Here is a 20,797-nt window from a genome sequence, read left to right as displayed (position 1 = left end):
CTTTGCTCCCTGAAAAAAAAAAAAAAATAAAAAAAATAAAGAGAGTTTTAGGAGAAGAAGGAAGGAGGACAAGGATGACCCTTATTATTTAGGCACTAACTTGAGATTTTAAGCTCTTGCCTTTGACACAGACTTCTTGTAGTTTTGGACAGGTTGCATAGGATGCAAATGCCGAGTGACTAATTGTAGACTAACCACGTTCCAAGCACTGATGGTTCTTGACGTGGCCTGACAACATCTTCTCAAGGTATGATGTCCCTTTCTTTTAACTCCTTCTCTGAAAAATCAGAATGATATGTAGCTGCTTCATGGAGGTGTCATCCCTCCTCAAGAATGTCTGTACCTTGTAAAAAAGTGCCTCTCAACATGAAAAGTAATATTGCTGTGATGGAGAACCCTCAAACACCTTTGGGAGAACTCTAGGAGAAAAGAAAGGACTGGAAATTGGTTGTTTAGTATAAAAGGAAGGATAAATGGCCACTGGAAGTACAATGAGATAAAAACAGCTACAAGCCTGTCAGAAAGTTACATCTCTGTTTTGTCCCTTTTAAAAGGGAGTTCTGACATGAAGGAAACCTGCATCATAGAATTCCATGCAATTTGTGATTTTTTACTACCAAGGATTATCTTCTCTTGTTTCAACATCATAAATACATCTCTGGCTTGAAATAAAACAAAACTAAGAGAGCTTTTGCAACCCCAGCATATTTAGGGAACAAAGCCCATAAAGGGGCTGTCCCCAAGATGAGCTGGAGCCAGTCAATCAGGGAAAAAAATCTCTGTCTTCTCAGCAGGAGCACATCCATTGCCTCCGCCACCTGTGGCTGGCAACACGGGAACGTGTATTCCTGTATTCTTTTACCTCAGCTTTCCTTTACGGACCAAACAAAACATCAGCCCCCTGAAGGAATCCAGCTACAGCAAAACCAAATAAGTGTGTTAATAACCTGCTCTAATCTCATTCTGAGAGTACCATCTAGTCTCTCCCCTTGACTGCTCTGTTCCAGCTAGACCTTTTAATGCAATTTTAGTGGAACTCATTAGTTTTGGGGGCCAGGCTTTATTTCAAACACTCTGAATCTAGAAAAATATAAAACATGCCTCTAGGGAAGGTGAAAAATCTAGCTTCAAGCTCCTTTCACTCATGTATTTGGCTCAGCATTTCCTCTGTAAAGGAAGGGTTTTCACAAGCCATTGGCCGCAACGCCAATCACTTTGGCCACTAGACTGTCACAAATAGGCTATTTTCTTCAGCATGGTTTGTGATGGAAAATCTGTATGAGTTAGGTTAATCAAAGAATTAATTAAATGGCAAAATTCACTTGGTGCAGGGGGAGTTCCTTCCTGTATTTCTAACATGGCTCCAAGGAGAGGTGAGCTCAGTGCAAAAGGAGGCTTTCTTTGTTTAAGTTTACACACCTTTTCCCAAGTGATTATTCAGGAGCTGTTCAGGTTTTTCTCTGTAGTAGTTCACTGATTCCCAGCCACTTCTCCTCCTTTGCCACTACAACATCTACTTTCTCAGGAAGGAGAGCGAGGATATGAGTACGAGTGATTTTAATAGGAAATGCAAGAAAAGACATAACCAACCTTTGAAATCTGTTGCAGAGATTCTTAAATCCTGATGGTCTTAGCTATTATTCAGAGACATTTCCAGTGAAGTTGTTTTGACTGAATTAATCTTCAGAACTACATTCACGAACTCCAGAATTGAGCCCAAAATTTACTGTAAATAATAAGTTAAAGACAGTTACAAAAATAATTTCAAAGCTATTGACTTTTTTCTTTATCGATTTCTGACTTTTACTGCATCTTACAGGTAAACCAATAGTCCAACCTTTGGCCGAATTCCTATGAAATAGTAGTTCTGTTAACAGCTTCTTGACATTGCTCTCTTATTATTGAGCATCTGGTTTTGATATTAATTATTTAGCTTGTATAGCAATGGCTGTCACAGAGTAAACAACAAAATAGTAGCTTCAATTACAGAAAGCAAAAATCAGCCCACCACAAAGAATAGAGTAAAATTGTTGACAACACAAACTATGGAATTATTTTCTCTCAGTTGCAGAAATGGACTGCCATTTTTCTGTCTGGGGAGTTTTGGCCTTTCTGAGTTTGGCTCTTGTTGTTTCCTTGATACTGAACATTTCATACTATATGAAAAAGAAGCAAGGTAAGTAATGTCTCTGTAAGGAATGGAGTTTGAGGGGTTAAAGTGTTTGCAGAGAAAGCCATCACTGCTTGGAGATTTCAAGCCAACAAATGGATTCATTATCTTTTGGCAAGAATGATTCTAGTAGAGAGCATGTAACTTTCAAACATGTTTAGGGGAGCCAGGTATGATTATACAATGGTTGCTAGCTGCCCAGTCCACTGCCAAACACAGCTACCTGAGTCCATTCTCTGAAGAAAAACCAACAGAACACGTACAAGTTGAGGAATTAAGTTTTGGCTAAATTTGTATTTTTAATGTGCATTTTTAACATATGTAACTTCCTTTATTAAGGTGTACTTTTCATGTAACTGGTTGTTATTCGTACTTTAGTTTAAAAAGAATTTTAAGTAGCTGCACTGATACAAAATACATTTGAGAAAATTTTATCTTCCCAAAATTCCTGAATGCTTATTTGAATTTCAGATTTCATGCACATTTTATGCTTAATTAGTTTGTTTTGAAAAAGTCCAAATTGCTTTTCATTGTGGGATGCTAATGTAGCTCTTAAATCAATGTGTCACTCACAATAAGGAACTGATTTGTCTAATTCACGTTAGAGGGTGACTACAGTCATACTCTTGTTTTGGTTACAATTAACTATGACTTTCAACAGATTTGATGATGCCATTGCAACCTCTCTTATGCATGCAATTCTGTAGATTTCAGTTGCACATCCTCACCACGCCCATTCAGAGAAAAAGTGCGTTTCCACAGGGAAAACTGCACCTGTGCTATATGCACATGGGTGCTCAGGCAAACACTAGCGGGTTCAATCATGTTAAACACACATACGTACATAACCTACATAAACAGGCCTATGCTTATGAACTGAACTCACCAAGTACAAGAGAATTAGAATATGACAGGATATTAAAAGAGCTGCTGGAGAGCTGTGGGATGAGGGAGTGCCTTTTTGGTTTGTCTTTTAGTGCTGCTAGGCAGAGATTTCTACGATGAGAAATGAAAGTCATTTACAAAACTAATGCTGAGCAAGGTTTTGGTAAGGTTGGCTGATGTTGCATTGCTCATGTAATCGGAGCTTACTGTGCTAAATTCGGGAGTTCTGGAGCAGAAGATAGAAAGTCAAGAGTTCCTGAGTTATTAATCAAGCTCTAGCAACAAATCTCTTTGGAGCCAATGCCTCTCTGCCTCAGTTTCTTTTTCTGCGTGGTCACTCTTTCTGAGATATACGCAGCAGAACTAGCAAAATAAGTAAACAAACCCTTCGCCTTGTAGTATAAACACATGATGCACCTCCCTAGGCAGAGAAAAAGATGAGGTAGAAGCAGAAGGAGAAGGAAATAAGAAATTAATCACAGGTGTTACAATACATTTTGGGGGGCTTGTAAACTAATGTGGACTTTGCAGCCACAGGACAGGGTAGCACACCAACATTTCTTGTATTAGTCACAAGTATTTGAGAAAAGCAGGGGGACAAATGAAGTTCCTCAGAGCCAAGAGCATTCCATTTTACCGTCTACGGTGAAATCAAAAGCATGTCAGTTGGACAATTATCTGAAGTGTTCTAAAAATAGCTTTTTTCATTTGCTCTTTCTTTTTTTTTTTAACAATTTTTCCTGCTAAAAAGTATAAAGACTATGAAGACAACAGTCCAAGGTAAGATTGATAAAATATTTCTTTCTGGAAAGGTTGAAATAAGCAATAAATAATGAGAGACGGCTTTGGACGACAGCATAGGGAAAAATCCAGTATGTCATGAAGCCCGCCTGGAAACACCAGAGAGCACGCTGGTTGTGGAAAAGAAAAATCTGAAGAAAACAGGAAAAAAAATCATGTGGAAGTGATGTACTAAAAAATGATGTGGAAGTGATGTACTCCAGTCATTTCATCAAAAATGAAATAATTGCATGTTAATATGAGAATTTTGTATACTGAAGTGCAAGATAAAGGGATAAAACAATATTTACTATCACTCAAACTCAATAAGTCTATAATAATTTAAGATAAATATCAGAAAACAGTAAGTTACAATATATAAAAACATGTATTTACATTTCATACCCTTATTTTATACATGATGTTCAAAAGCAATGAAATGGAGTCTGTATACAGCTGCTGGATACCTGATGATCTGTTACAAGTCTGTTTCTCTTATCCCATAGTAAAAAAAAAATAGGCCAAACGTTAAAAAACAGAGATGGAAAGGGTCTCATGTCAACCAAAATATAAAAGGCCCTTGAAACAAAAATACAAAAGCCTTCACCTGATTCCCCAAACCAATCCTCAATTACAAATTTACCTGAAGTTGGGAAGTCTCTGTTTTTAAGAACATTGCCCCAAGAGACCCATTTAGTGCTTTAGTTTGTATTGCAAAGAGGGCTCAGAGGACATGAAGTGGGTTTGTTTCAGTGATCAATAATACCTCTAGAACTACATCAAACGGTAGCTTAGTGTTCTTGAGATTAGCTTTATACTTAAGTAAGTTCCAGGAAAGAAGAGTTCTATTCTTGGCTAGATAACAAATCTCTCTTCAGAACATGCACATAGCCATTTCTGTGCTGTGTCCCCGCACTTGTTTCCCCCACCCCGATATTCTTGGTCTTGTTTTTCAGATCACATACAATCTGCTTGCTACTGCCGCATGCGTGTAAGATGTTTAAAGTCTAATAGTGAAGTCCTAAATCAAGCATATTCTGTGAACTAAAAGTATTTTTCCATTGCCCTTCTAGCTATGATGGCTACTACACAGAAGATGACCCAGTTTATGGCAATCTCAATCAAGATATTTTAGGTAAGCTTCACTTTGAGAACACGTGTCTGTTCAGAGGCTGTGATAAATGTGTAGTTAAAAACTGACTGACCAACACTTTCTGTGTTTCTCAACACAGAATTAATACCAGCTTGGGATAGAACTGCAAACCATCATACTGCACTACTCTTTTTAAGACCAGGTCTCATACTGAATTGGATTTTTTGCAGTCCAAATGATCCTGTTCAGCCAAATATCTCAAAACCAAGAGCTGTTCTTCATGTAAAGCTGCACCAGTTGAAATAACAGCTTGATCCATGCAGTTACAGCAATCTAAGACACATATTACTCCCTGCCCAAAGTCAGTGCTCCCACACAAGATGGTACTCCTAGCAGTCTAAAATGACGCCCACTTAGTGAATAATGAGAAACTTTCCATCCATATGAACAGAAAATGCTTTTCATTTTCACAGTATGCATGTCTGAATTTCTTAGCTATTTGCCCTTCTGTTAATAGAGAAAGAGATCTGTGTGTGAATTCAAAAAAAACCAAACTTCTACCAAAGTAAACTGGGCAAAGTTGGTTCTGTAACAGGGAGGATCTGTTAATTTGATCTTTTAAGACTCAGTAGTGTGCCTTAATAACTAAAACATTTTTCTACTTTGATAAACTGTAGAGGAATGTTGTTACGAGCAGATGAAGTCCCAGCCTCAAAGGCCAGTTAACCAGCTACAGGTATGTCTAAGTTTAATTCTGGATTTCGGAATTAGGGTAATGTGGTCTGTCTCAGAATTTTTGTGTGCATCCCATGACAATATATAACAAAAATTTTCACACTGCTCATCACGAAAATTACCATGCATTAGTGTCGCAGTTCATCAAGAAATTCAAGCATGGACTTGACCCTTTGTTCCATCTGGGACATTAATGAGGGAGCAGGAGAATTATAGACAGCTCATTTCCATCCATATGGCATAATAAAGCTCGGTCACAGGCATGCAGATCAGGCTGAATTGAATTCTCTCTCAGGATACTTCCAGGTGGTGGAAAATTTATTTTTTTTTTCTTTTTAAATCTAGACATTTGCTTTATTAACTTCACAGAAACAGACTAACCTATGAAAATTCCAATATGAAAAATGTTTGATAATTTGGCTTGAAAAACACAGAGAAAAACACGGGAAAGACACACGAGGCATACATTTTGCACTGCAAATGAGATCATATTTACAGACAAGAATCACCCATCTTTAGATTTCTGCACAGACCAAGCCTATGAAAAATGTAACTGGATTATAATTTAAAAAACAAACAAACAAAACCAGTAAGAAGAAAAAGAGATCAAATAATGTCTTACATCCCAAAGAACTTGGACCAATTATATAAAGTACCCTCAGTCCCACAGTGAGTCTTTCCAATAATAGCTGCCATAACCCTGTGGAGGGGTTTTGATGGATAAAGATTTGTTGCTGAATTAGTCTGGCTCAAAGGAATCTCAAGGCTGCTTCGAGAAGCTGAGAACAGAATCTCCTGTGAGAAAGAGGTGTGTTCCTCAATCAGCGGGGTCCCATCATCGGACGTATCATCAGCGAGACTCCAGCGCATGGACAGCCCATGATACTCATTTAGCGAATCCATGCTTGGAGCGTGGACGCGTGATTAGAATATAGTTGCATATATAAGGAGGCTTGTTTCTGTAATAAATGGCTTTGCGTGATTCACATTGAATCAGAATGCTGAGTCCTTTATCATTCCAACAAATGGTGATCCCGACGTGATACTCTGGTGTACCACTACGATCAGGGAAAAGCCTGGAGCGGCCCAGCCGGGAGCGGCTTCAGCTGGACTGAAGACCGGACGGAGGTGTAAGGACGCCCCGGGAATAAAGTCGTCGATGCAGCAAAGGGAAAAGTTGATTGGCTGGGAACAGGAGAAGGGAAGAGTAAAGTTATGGGACAGAACGTGTTCTCTGAAGCACAAGCTGCAGTTAAGTCCTCCTGCATATTCTCTCTGTGAGAGGACTTACATAGGAAAAAAGTAACATATGTAGACTATTAATTTGGTGTAGAATTCACGGCTACCCGGGAGAAAATGAGAAGGCTTTTAAAAGTTAACTTTGGGACGATAAAGGGAAGAAATTACGGAATAAGGTCAGCAATGGAGATGATAAAGAAACTAAATCATTAGCGATTACATGGAAGCTTATAATTTCCACCTTAAAAGACTTTAAGGGGGCAGCCTGATAGCAAACCTAAAAATAACCGTAAAGTTTACCCGGATCGAGTCTTTTGACCCTCTCCCCAGTCCATCCCCTGTTGTGCCGTCGGCACCCCCGATGATACAGCAGTCTGGGGCGCAGGGAGGAAAATTACCGAGTGGATGGACTCCTATACCATTACCCGACTCTAGAGAGATCAAGAAGTCTAAAGGACTGGAATCAGACAATTTGTCAAAAGAACTGGTGAAAGATGAGAATGCTAAAGTCGTAAATATGTGTAATATCAGTCCTTTTACTGATTCGTGTCCGTCTTTACCGCCTTCTACCTCTCTAACTCCTACGAGAGAGCAGAAGGAGTTGCCGGATATGAACTGGGCAAAAGAACTGTGTGAAAGATCAGATCAGCTATTAGCGAGTGAATCCAACAGTCAGCAATGCGGTCATGCTGATCGTGACGGGAAAGGGGATGCGCTTGGGGACTCAGCTTATACGAATAATTATGATGCTACAAAGTATTGCCGAGAATGTGCACTGTTCCGAACCCCCCTGTTACTAATGATTCTCCAGCACCGTTCAAGTCCGTGTTATCTGATGACTCGGAAGAGAATGAGGGTTTGAAGCATTTTTCTTGAAAAGTTAAGTATGTGTACGAGTTGCCCCGAGATCAGATAAGAACCATGAAAGACTCAAGCAAAATTAGACCTATGCAATGTAACAGCTATAGATCATTTAGGACAGAACGATCGGGATTCGTTGAAAGGGGCAGGTATCCCACAACTCCTGGAAGAGACACTAATGGACACACCACAACTACAGGCACGATAAGTTTCTGAAATCCTGAGGCAGTCAACAGACCTTGCATATCAAGCTGAGAGGTGCCTGAAACCAACAAAACAGCCAAATCATTTGCAACTATTAATCAGGGTCCCAATGAGAATTACATGCAATTTATTGACCACTTTCAAGAGGCCATCAATAAGCAGGTTGAAAACTTGAAAGCTAAGGAAGCGTTGGTATTGAAATTAGCAGTAGAGAATGCTAATGTTTGCTATCAACATATTATTTGCGAGTTTTACAGTACCTATTATGTGGTCCTGTGTATTGCCTCTCTGAAAATCAAGCAGCTTGTTAGGAATGTGAGTTAATTGTTTTACTAGTTGTTTTTAAGTGCGCTGTAAAACCTTCTCCCCGCTTTTCACACTCACACTGCAAGCAGCCCTGTGCATTCCTCCCCTTCCCCCCTCCCTCCCTCTTCTCAAGGTTTTTACTTGCAAGATGGGGTCAGGCATTATTGTTTTCAGTTGTGTTCCTAAAAAATCGGTATTGGGAGGTGTTTTAAAACTTAGGAATTATAAGGAAGGAAGATCTTGTTAAATATTGAAATCAGTGTTGGCTGCTGTATAAGTGATTGGGAAAAGTGTCTGGAGAATACAATCTTGAAGTGTAACACTCTGTTGCAATTAAAGTTGTTTTTAAGGCCAGAAGAGCAGGACAAAATAAATCTCTGCAGTTTTACAGGCGGTGCGATTTGAACTTCAACAAGCTGAGAGAGAATTAACTGATAACACACAGGTCAGAAAACTTGTTAAAGTCTGCAAGATGCTTTCCTTATTAACCTGTTTTCTTTGTGGGTATCTAAGCATGTTGCAATTTTGGTAGATCTTTCTATATGGTACGATAAGTTCACAGACTGTTAAATCATGAGAATCCGTTGACTCAAAATGTGCATTTTGTGATAAGTAATTTAGTTCTTTACTGCATGAATGTGATGATAAAATTTTGCGTGTAGTAGCAGTTATTTTTCTCTCCAGCATGCTGCCTTTATTCCAGCATTCAGACTTGCACAACTCTGTGACAGGCTGTGTCTCATCTTGGTGTGCTGGATTTGGCTTTTCAGTATGCACACCATGTAAAGAATCCTGGTTTTGGAATAACAGCTGTAGTGCACCAGCCTTGCCCAGTCCAGCTTGCTGCGGCGGCAGGGGAGCGAGTGCCAATGGGGCTCCAGCGCACACTGACCTGTTTTGTCAGGGAGACCCAGAGGTGCCTCCACCTGGCTGGGCAGTAAGCGGCCCAAAGGTGCAATGCAAAAATGGAGATATTGTCTTAAATTAGTGTAACTGTGATCCATCTGAATATTTGAACTTGGTGTTTGGTTTTCATATCTGAGCTCAGTATTTTAGTTTGCATATTTATATTTGGTACCAAAAGAATCTTGTTTGGGGAGATAATTACAAAATGGGAACCGGTTCCACTGCCAAAATTCCACCTTGCTTCCCCTTAGGATGCATCCTTACACATTAGAGTAATTGCTTATATTGTTATCTAGTAATTTTGAGACCAGAAAAGCATTTAAATTGTTAAACTCTGCTTTGAAAAAAAACAAAAAAAACAAAACGAAAAAAAACCAAAACAAAACAAAACAAAAAAAAAAACAAAAACAAAAAAACAACTCCAAAATACCTTAATGCTATGATAGATGTGAATTTGGAAGAGGTTGTATTTAAAAGTTGCTAGAATATTAACTGATTTGGATCTAGGAGAATAGAATAATGGATTTATGTTTATTATACTGGTTTTTGACATCTGTAAATTGTAAAAGGTATATGGAGCTAAGGAATGTAACTGTTGCTGAGCTACTTGGAATTGCATATAAAGTGTATTATGGTTGGAACGAAATGGGAAAACAAAAGAGCAAAATATCCCAGGCCTGTGTGCAGCTCACTGTAACTGAGAAGTTTCCCAAAGCCTCCCACTTCGTACCAGCCATTATGCCAGCTGCATGACCTTGGGTATATCTAAACAGCAGCAAGAAGAGAAAAAAGGAAAAAAAAAAAAAAATGGAAAAAACTGGCTGCCCACTTTTAAAGCGGTGAAAGGGGGGTTTTCTCTCCCCCCCACTGCAGCGATGTAATACTGAATGGAGCAGTCTGAGGGTGAAGTTTAAAGGCATCCCTAGCAGACCCGTAGTTCTAATGAAACTGGAAAATTAAACCAAAAATTTGTTAATAGGCTTATTCTGTGGTAATTAGTTGTAAGAGACATCTTAGTAAATTCGCCATGCTAGTTTTTGAGGTCATGGGAGAGAACGAAAGAAAGGCTGTTTTTTGAGACCAATAGAATGCCAAATTTGGAACAAAGTTTAAATACATGAATTCTTATAGTTGCCAGAAAGTCCTATATCTCTCTTAGGTTAAGATTTGTTAAGTAAATTGTAAGCTCAAATAACGTTTTCTGACAATTCTGTTTAGTTGCATGGCCTACAAGAAGCTGCTTGGATGGCGCAGATCTGCTTGCTGCAAGTGAGAAATCTCCAAGGAAATTTCAAATGCTGTATTTCCACTAGTATTAACAGCCAATGTTTCGATAAAGCAAATACTACACTGATAGATCTGAAACAGGACTTCGATCTGGTAAGGGAAAACAATACCCAATAAATATGACAACCAAAATGGAGTTGGAAACTTTGAGGAATAAATTTATGATAACCTTACAGGATGACTGCATTCGATTGGACTTGCAGATTTGTCTATGAAACAACCTGTGGCTATTGTGGGATCAAGAAAATGCAGGGAATGAATTTAAGTTTCAATAGGCCATGATCCTTTTGTCATATATGTACCATTTGTGAAATTTAATTCTTATTTTTTTTATTTTATTTGTAATCTATGTCTTTGTAAATTGCACTAGCTGGTTTTCTTAACAGCACAGCTTTTGGCATGCATAAATGTAAAATGTAAACTGCTGCAGAACCTGCAAGTCTTTTAAATCAGGTCATAGGCCATACTTGTATTTGGTCTGATCCTACATACTTGCAAAGTTTTTGCTGATGGTTCTGGGAAGTCTCATAAAGCTGTAGTGGTTTGGTGTGAAGATAACGATTGGCATCATTCTGTAAAAATTACTGAAGGTTCAACCCAATTAGCAGAACTTGGCACAGCTTTAAATTCCTTAGAGCTTTTTAAGGAGGAACCTCTAAATTTGATTTGTGATTCTGAGTACGTAGTCAAGATCCAACACACGTATCCGGTTCTGAACTTTTTTTGTTTGTTTGTTGGTTTAAAAACAACAAATAAATAAACAAACAAACAAACAAACAAAAACAAAGGCGGGGAAGTAGGGTTAATACCACAAAACCAATTGTCAAAAGCATTGTATGTGATGAAACACTTTGCAAGTATGACCCAAAACCATGCTAAACCAGAAAGAACCTGCGTTAGTTATGGTCAAATCACTAGTCAATGAAAAAGGCCGCATCAATTGATAACCTGGGGAAAAGGTTATGTTTGTGTCATTACAGGCCGAGGATTGAAGTGGATTCCACAAAGATTCAATGGATGGAGATGGACAGGAGGGAGATAAGTTGTGAGGACTGTTTCAGATGTAAACCATGGATCCTAATTCAGTGTTATAGATGCTCACAGACCTGGTGGTCTAGAAGCCTATTAGTAAGAAGGTGGTGTACCTTCTGTGGAGAATGGCAATTTGAACAATCAGCAGGAGATCCAAAAGGGTGATATTATGATTAGATAGTCAATGCATAGATAAGGTAAAATTATGAGATATCCCTACCATAGTAATCTAAGTTTAGCAACTGATAAAGATTTAGAAGGGATATTAATCTTAAGCTATTGATCTTTTAAATAGGTTAAGATAACTTTAAAGATATTAATTCAATTATTAGTATATGCTGATGGTATTAAATATGTTACCCTATAAACTGCGCAGTTATAAATCTTTTAGGAATTTAAGAGAATATATTGTATTAACTTGTCTGGTTATTTTGAATCTATTAAAATAGTGTGTTAATAAGGTTGTCATAGTAGAATTAAGGTTTCAAGAATAGGCAGGTAGTTGTTTGATCTTATTAAGTAAGGTTTAACTGCATTATATGTAATTGTAATTATGTTGTTAATCACGTGTTCTATGTTGCAGTATATTTCAAAAATGATTCACCGTGCGGTTAAAGGGGCCTGACTAATTCAAGAACAGAAAGGGGGAAGTGCGGAGGGGTTTTGATAGATAAAGATTTGTTGCTGAATTAGTCTGGCTCAAAGGAATCTCAAGGCCGCTTCGAGAAGCTGAGAACAGAATCTGCTGTGAGAAAGAGGGGCCTTCCTCAATCAGCGGGGTCCCATCATCGGACGTATCATCAGCGAGACTCCAGCGCATGGACAGCCCATGATACTCATTTAGCGAATCCATGCTTGGAGCGTGGACGTGTGATTAGAATATAGTTGCATATATAAGGAGGCTTGTTTCTGTAGTAAATGGCTTTGCGTGATTCACATTGAATCGGAATGCTGAGTCCTTTATCGTTCCAACACTACCCCAAGAACACGAGTCATTTACTGTTAGGTTACATTGGTCTGTTTTCTGTGCTGCCACAGCTGAATCATTTGTACTTTTAATGAGCTAATTTGAGTAAACTTCAGCCACTATTATGATTACGGTGTAGACATACTCAAAGTTTTAGACATAACTTTAAAGCAAGCATAACTACTGAATGTTAAAGTGCATGTTCATCTAGGTGGAGTCTGCCCATCAGATGTGTTATGCCTCACTTGATCACAGTGTCAAGGGAAAACGCAGAAAGCCGAGGAGAAAGAAAGGCCCTTCATTAGAGGAGGATGAAGAAGAAAGATCATCTAACATCACCATGATGGCTTCCAAAGTTAGCATTTATCTCAACAGTGAGCAGCTGGCTGCTGAAAACACGACAAACGTAGAAGCCATTCATGATGATCCCATGAGATTAATGGGCTTGATTCATACTACAAAGGAGAGAACATTTGAAGTGGCTTCATAAACCAAATATGTAATCATAAAGTGATATCTGCTTCTTCGTTCTGGAAAAACAGTGAATGATTAGAGGCAATAACCTGACAAACTGACATACCAAACCATGTTATAAAATGGGTAAGTTAAGTGTTCTAAAGTGTCTTCCAAGCACATTTAGAGACTGAGCAAGAAATAAGATCCAGACTGCCACTTTGAAGGACCTGCCCTTCTGAAGACATTTTGGAAAGGAGTTGTAGAAGCTGGTATCTCAGCATTCACATGGTATTAATTCCAGTAAAATTAATCCTTAGTTTAAAACAACCATCAACTTTCAAACAGTCCCAAAAGACCCACCCTGTTGTCTGTAGAGCTCTAGCAGAGTATAACTACTCTTCTATATAGGTTTGAACACCACCTTTGGAAGGAAATTGTGTTTCATGCTTGCACACTTAACGATTTAGTTAAACTAAAAACCGATCATCTGTTCGACATTTTATACTTCCTTACGGTGACTGGTCTATGGTAATAACACAACATATCTAAAGCTAATTGGAGAATAAGTTAATAGCTTGTTTAAAGTAGTAATTGCACATCTTGCAAGATTTAACAATATCCTTATATATCTTTAGTTTCCTTCTCTGAGCAATACCAGGATACATCTCAAATCTCAACTCCTCTACTAATGTTATGTTGTATCCAGCCCACATTAAAGATATTAGCCAAATATCTGTAACATTAAATCTCCTAGGGAGGATTTTTTCCTTCTAATATACTATGTGATGTTTAATATTCTGTGTGGGTTTTTCACTGCCATTGTTTCATCTATTTTACAAAAGTAGAAAGAGCCTTTTTATTTCCCCAACTAATTCACATATTGTGTGCACATTCATCTTAAGACTTTAAACTCATCAGATGGTAACCTTTTATAGAGTGGGGTTTTATTTTTATGTTCCAGGAGTCATTAAGTAGTAGAAGCAGGAAACAGTAAGGCATCGTGATGTATTAGGCTAGTGCAAAAGGAATTGTGGCTTTCACACTGTTGAAATTTTCCCTTTGATATTGGGATACATTCTTAAATAAATGTGGTTATTTTATGCATCATTTTAATGTTATTTTCTTGCTTTATGTTTTTTCTTCTTTTTTCTTCTTTTTTTTTTTTTTTTGCTAATGACTTATTACTTGCTATATATTTTATGTTTATTTTAGACTATGGAAATGTTAGACAAAAACCAAATTTGAGTGGTTTTCTTATTCAAGTTCAAAATGAGTCATAAAGCAGTGAAGACAGCTCACAACATCAACCAGGCATTTGGCCCAGGAACTGCTAAGGAACGTACAGTGCAATGGTGGTTTAAGAAGTTTCACAAAGAAGATGAGAGCCTTGAAGATGAGGAGGGTAGCGGCCAGCCATTGCAAGTTGACAATAACCAGTTCAGAGCAATCATCAAAGCTGATCATCTTACAACTACAGGAGAAGTTGCTGAAGAACTTAGCGTCAACCGTCCTACGGTTGTTTGGCATTTGAAGCAAATTGGAAAGGTGAAAAAGGTGATGGATTGATGAAAAGTGAAATTTGTACAAAAACTGACGATGACCAGCTCTGTGGTTGGACAGAGAAGAACCTCCAAAAGACTTCCCAAAGCCAAACTTGCACCAAAAAAAGGTCATGGTCACTGTTTGGTGGTCTGCTGCCGGTCTGATCCACTACAGCTTTCTGAATCCTGGCGAAACCCAAAAAGTATGCTCAGCAAATCAATGAGATGCACTGAAAACTGCAAAGCCCGCAGCCAGCCCTTGGTCAATGGAAAGCGCCCAATTCTTCTCCACGACAATGCCCAACCGCACGTTGCCCAACGCTTCAGAAGTTGAATAAATTGGGCTACGAAGTTTTGCCTCATCTGCCATATTCGCCTGACTGTCACTTCTTCAAGCATCTTGACAACTTTTTGCAGGGAAAAAGCTTCCAATACCAGCAGGATGCAGAACATGCTTTCCAAGAGTTTCTCAAATCCCGAAGCATGGATTTTTATGCCGCAGGAATAAACAAACTTATTTATTATTGGCAAAAATGTGTTGACTGTAATGGTTCCTATTTTGATTTTTAAAGATGTGTTTGAGTCTAGTTATAATGATTTAAAATTCACAGTCCAAACCGACCATTACTTTTGCACCAACTAATAATGTGCCTACCTCTAAGTGTCAGAGCTCTGCCTTCTCAAAATAAGGATGTTAGAGCCTTTAAAATCCATGCAGAGCACAGTGTCAAGGAGTCTGAAAGTCTCAAGCACATAGAGCCCTGCAAGTGTTTCAGGTCCTGAAAAATAAAACCCTAAAAGCAGTTACAAGAAACAAACAAAAAAACCCACAGTACAAAGAACCAACACCTCTTGTAAAGGCAGAAGTGGGTGGACATATCCAGAGATGTGACAAATTTAACAAGGTAAAAAAAAAAGAAATAGTTCTTTGACAGCCTGGTTCATGTTTTGTTTAGCTCATAGTTAATGAGCCTCTTTAACTTGCCTTAACTTCTATGCAAGACCAAAAGGCCAGCCCTTGCATCCAAAGCTGCCCAGTCTCACTGCCTGTCTTGGCTAGCACTTGCTTTTGTGCGCAGAAATCAAGTCAGTTTATGATTGGTTCTTAGGCTGCAGAAACCAGGCAGACTTGGAATTAAAGCAACCATATTATCATGGTCTTAGACCGACTACCATTGGATAAGCAAAAGTAAATACTGTCAAAGCATTGATAAAACCCATTTTAATGAAGAAACGTTAAATGACCACCCTTACTAAGAGCCTAAGCGGGGGGAAGGAGGATGGCAAATCCAATGCCAAAGATCCAAAGCTAAACACAGAGATATCAGTGCATAAGATACTAACTTAATTTAATTAGATTGGAAAGACTTCTACTTTGTTCCTTAGTAGCAGCAAAATAAGTAGTAAAATATTTATCATACAGTCTTGCTTAAACTTGCATATCAAAATTGTTTGAATACCATTAATATGCAAAACATTTATAGAAAATTTCAATTTAGCTGGCACCAATCAGATCCAATACTCAGCCCTCTGAGATGATTAAAAGAGAAAGCCGTCTTAATCTCTCAAGCAAATAAACACATGCCCAAGAGTCCATTTTCTACTATTTTCCAACATACAGCATCCCTCGTTTCATGTGTATTTTAATGCAACTTGTGTACATTTTGTTTAAAAGTTGCTATTTCCCAATTTTCTCACAGCATTTGCACTCTTGATTATGCCTTTCCTCTAAAAATCTCAAAGCCAAAGAACTTCTACGGGTTACCCAGCTTCCATCCGTCATTTCAGCCTGATCATTAATTTAATGGAAATGAAGTACACACTCCTCTCATCCAAGTATACATAACACAGTAAGTCCACTTCACAGCCTTTAGGTGCATCTAGTTTCCTCTGTATTCATAGTCTCTACTGTTTAGTCTAGCTATTTATTTATGCCAATTTTCAGCAGCTGCTTTCCCTTGCAACATAGCTTGCTAAAAGCAGGGCACTTCTGTAAATATTCTCCTTCAATGCATGCTTCCCTTCCACATTCAGTGACTGCTTCCATTAAATTATTCACTGCTGCTCTCACAGACTCTCCCCGCTTCAGGATCATCTTTAATGGCCTATCAACTGTTTCCAATGAAATAGCGCTACCACATTCCAGATTTAGTTTTATTCCTCGAGCTCGTTACCCTCTGTCTGCTTAAATAAGCAACTTAACGACCTATTTTTCTTTTTCTTCTTTTTTTTTTTTTTTTTTTTTTAAATGACTTTTGGGGATAATTTTCAAATGACTACTGAATTCTTACATGAAATAGCACATTCAACATTGCTTCATCTTCATGTCATTGGAGAAAGACATATAAACTATCACAGATTAGTTAAATTCTAGCTTCAACTAATTACAACAAAATAAGGAGATAATAGGTTCTAGGTTTATGCTGTCTCAGTAACCTAACCTGTTTTTCCAGTGCTCTTCATAAAAATTTTGAAGCAGAGGGAAGCAGTATGAAGCTGTTTTTTGTCAGGGATTGGCTCAAGGAGCGTGGACATGAGTCCACTGAGCAACTGTACGAGCAGAGCCCATTTTAGCTGACATAAGTAGGCCTTAGCTTGTCTATTAGGCCGTGGGAAAGGGGGGAAGGGAAAAGTACTAACTAAGGCAGGGTCAGGATATCCTTGAAGAGATAAGAGTCAGAAGAATGCGGGATGTGCATAGCTAGCTAAACCCAAGTAGGTGAAGTAAGTAAATGTAACCTTTTAGTGCTTAGCCTATTAGACAGAGACAAGTATGCATAATTATGGTATTTGGTATAAATGCAGGCTATCTCAGGCAATAAAACTGAATCATGCTTTATCACTCACATTGAGTCGGCCTGCATGTTTTCCTTGTGGGAAACTGCAGCGGGTCTGTGGAATCCTTGACAGAAAATATGAGAGTAGAGATCAGCCTTGAGATATTAAGATTTACCCTTGAGAAGGATGGGAGTAAAGGAGTATCCGGAGAGAGGAGAGATGTACCCGTGAGAGAGAAGGGGATAGAAGAATAACATGGATGATAGAAAAATTAACCAATGAGGTGTTAGTGCTGTAACTTGTAACCAATAGTGAAAAGACACATGAACTGGTAGAACTGTATAAAAATGCACTTGTAGCAATAAATGGCATCCATTACTTTCATCTTGAAAGAACATGGTCCATGTCATTTGTCCGTCTCAACCGCAACATTTCCTCAGCCGCATACTCGCAGTTTTTATTAACAGTAAGCTTCGCATTCAAGTATCAGTTCAATGAAACAGTGCGGAAAGAGTAAACAAGACAAAACATGGTGGAAGAAGCAAAATTCGTTGGAAGGGAAGAAGTATGGAGCTCAAAACAGAAGAGAGATCAAGTATCACCACGAAATTTTTGTGAGTCTCACACAGATATACTCCAATAGTCATGATAGCATCTGACAATCACTGCAGATGCATCTGTTTAAACAGTATTGTTAGGAAAAAAACACCACAGACTTTTGGTTATATCATACTTTTAAGAGTCTTAAGACTCAAGTGGATGTCGGAGGATCAAACTGTAAAAATAATTGTGTAAGCTTCTCCCATTTTTCTTTGCTATTGCTAGCAATAAAAAGGGATGTGCTTACCTTCCAACACCTCAAGGTTTTTCAAGAACCACCTCTTAAAATTATTTCAAAGTAATTTTCATGGAGACAATGAACTATTGCTGTGTAGCTTAAACAAAATTACCTTCCTACTTTGGTAAGCCTATATTCAGGTTGCAGTGTAGACATCATATCTAGAGTCAGAACGTGTCCAAAACCCAATTCCAGTTTACATTTAATTTACTTTAGATCAGAAAACATTGAGTTATGTAATCTCTCAGTATTGGTGTACCAAGCAATACTGGGAAATAACTACCTCAACAAATTCAAGGAGAAGGTAGTTCATAAAGCATATTTCCTACAGTTCATTCATGTCTGGAACTGGAAGAAAAATGAGCCACAAAAGCATTTCTAAAAGACAATCTTTTTTGCTGTTGTTGAAGGAAACATAATACACAAATTATGAGGGACAGAATGTGTGTGCATATTGCAGAAGTTCTTGTCTTACTGTAAACCTCACTGAAACTGGCTTCTTGTTCCTTTCAAGAAAAACACTTCAGATAACAAGATTTTGGTTTTAAGAGCTAAAATATCATAAAAACTCCTGTGTGCCCAGAAATGAAGTAAAGCCAAAGGAATGTGATTTTTTTCCTTTTCTGGAGCTCAGAAAGCTGACAAGGGGCAGGGTTGATAAAACAGTGTACTTGACCTGACACCACTAAAATAATCTCCTTGCCAAGAAAGAATGCAGCAATGAAAACCTGTGGGACCCAGCCACATCACTCTGATGTATTTGCTGTAGGGATACAAACTCCTTATGAGCATTCACATACCTGAAATAAAATGTTGAAAGCAGATAGTTGTTGAGAACGGGTTTTTATTTAGAACGTATATTTTGTCAGAACACAGAATACAACTGTCAAATTCACTGAAACATATAAAGTTTTATTGAAAAATCCACTCTGTGAGCTATGTAGAAAATTTAACATAGCAGGCATATAACAAGTCATAGCGCCTAATACTGCATTTCAATCATCCACCCCAGTTTAGAATTTTTCATTTAGTGTCAATACCCTTATAAAGCACAAACAGGCAGGAATCCAGCAAAAAGAGCTTGATTCTCATCTTACGACTAATATGTTAAGAATCAAAGCGTATTAGCAGATAACAAGAAAATACTGATCACACTGTTAGAACAAACACTACTAACTACAAAATTTAAACTTTGCCATAGAACGGAACCCTGATTCCCTGCAATACCTTATGAAGCCAAAGGACTAAGCGCCCTGTCAGAAGGGATGAACCAGTCCTGAAGATTTACATTACAGGTAAGCATAAAACAGGATTAACTGCATGACACATACATAAAATACATGCCTGATTCTTGGAAGAAGAAAGAAAAACAAAACAAACCGAAACTTTATAAAACAAAGTTTTTTCTGTAGCAGTCCATGAATGCTCCTTGGTGGGTTTCAACCAGGAAGTCACCCAAGCGATTGCTGGGATTTGTCATCTTTACCCACAGCGTAGCTTAGTTTTCTGGATACCCTATAGAAAAGAAGGGTTAAGATTATAAAGTAAATTACACAAAAATACTATGCCTGCCAAAACTCTGATGAACAGAATGAAATTGAAACAAATCATCAAAGCAAGATATCTGAACATCTTGACTGTAAACAGCAGCAGGACTCCTTGTCCACATTCCTATGTGCTCTCAGCTAGAGAGAAAACTTTTCATCCTATGTCATTTTAATGTCTCTGTAATGCTACTCTCTTAACCTAAATTATATAAGTATCTCTTAAACTTCCCCATGTAAGCTCGGAATGTATTCACCAATAGCTAAAAAGGAAAGATACAAGTGAGAATGTAATTATTTCCTTGCATATTACTTAAGAAACGGCACATTTTGAACCATTTTGGTTTACATCTGACAATTCAGTATAGCACTATAGCTGTACAACAGCAGTCACACAGAGCTCAAGAAAAGTTTTAGTTATGAACATTGCTTTTTCTGAAATACGTCTTTCATAATCACCTTCTCCAGAAAGGCTATCAAGTTTGAGACAGGAAGACAATACTGGTTTCTTTCCACCACCATTCATTACAAAAGCAACATTTTGCCACGTGGCTTAAGCATAAAACTTCTGAGGGCTCTGTAGCCATTAAACAAGAGCTTCACTCCTTGGAACCATATACAAGAACGACACACTACAGGCCCAAGGAAGCTTGTCAGCTGTCAGTCCATCTGAGTTATATCTAAAATAATAAATGCGTCTACAAGGAACAGAATGAAGGACTGGAGTAGCTATTCAGTCAAGCCATCTTACTACCTTACGTTCACTGGCCAGCCATGCTGAAGTCTGGCTAGTTTTGTCCAGACACTTGCCTCCCAGTGTTTGAGTCTGCAGGTCTGATTAGCTTGGGCTTTCCCAAGCATCCGTTCTGATTTTCGTTCTAGAGGTACACATGTGAGCAACAGCCTCCACGCCTTTAATATAGATGTAAAGCACCAAGAATTTCTTTCGGATTTTCTTTTTGAGGAAGAACTTACCTTTTGCGACAGTACTGTGCATTTCTGGGACTGCTGTAATTCTTCACTGCACTAGGCCAACCAGAGTTGGTACCTGCAATCCCAGATTCTGGTGGCAGAAAACAGTAGTATGAAAAGGGTAAGAACAATGCTGAGTAGCATGGACACTACTGTATGTTGTTAAAATGTTAGCCTGTTAAGACATGGGTGTGGCAGAATGC

General features: G+C 38.3%; 1 protein-coding gene across 1 annotated transcript; it reads left to right on the top strand.

Annotated features, from left to right (window-relative positions):
• Window positions 1–1,357: 1,357 nt before the first annotated feature.
• Window positions 1,358–13,003, top strand: LOC135577513 (T-cell receptor-associated transmembrane adapter 1-like). Its single transcript, XM_065047648.1, has 5 exons — window positions 1,358–1,373; window positions 3,754–3,835; window positions 4,909–4,970; window positions 5,606–5,664; window positions 12,677–13,003. The coding sequence occupies exons 1-5, from the start codon at window positions 1,358–1,360 to the stop codon at window positions 12,953–12,955; spliced, it is 498 nt and encodes a 165-aa protein (XP_064903720.1). The 3' UTR covers window positions 12,956–13,003.
• Window positions 13,004–20,797: the final 7,794 nt, after the last annotated feature.

The sequence above is a fragment of the Columba livia genome (genome assembly GCF_036013475.1).
Source record: "Columba livia isolate bColLiv1 breed racing homer chromosome W unlocalized genomic scaffold, bColLiv1.pat.W.v2 SUPER_W_unloc_5, whole genome shotgun sequence".
Lineage (NCBI taxonomy): Eukaryota > Metazoa > Chordata > Aves > Columbiformes > Columbidae > Columba > Columba livia.
The sequence above is the reverse complement of the archived record's forward strand: the minus strand, read 5'-3'. Positions and strand labels throughout refer to the sequence as shown.

Excerpts from the sequence above, each read along its gene's own strand:
- LOC135577513 (XM_065047648.1), top strand. Across the intron at positions 3,836-4,908 it reads TATGAAGACAACAGTCCAAG|CTATGATGGCTACTACACAG; the intron begins GTAAGATTGATA and ends TTGCCCTTCTAG. Across the intron at positions 4,971-5,605 it reads TCTCAATCAAGATATTTTAG|AGGAATGTTGTTACGAGCAG; the intron begins GTAAGCTTCACT and ends GATAAACTGTAG.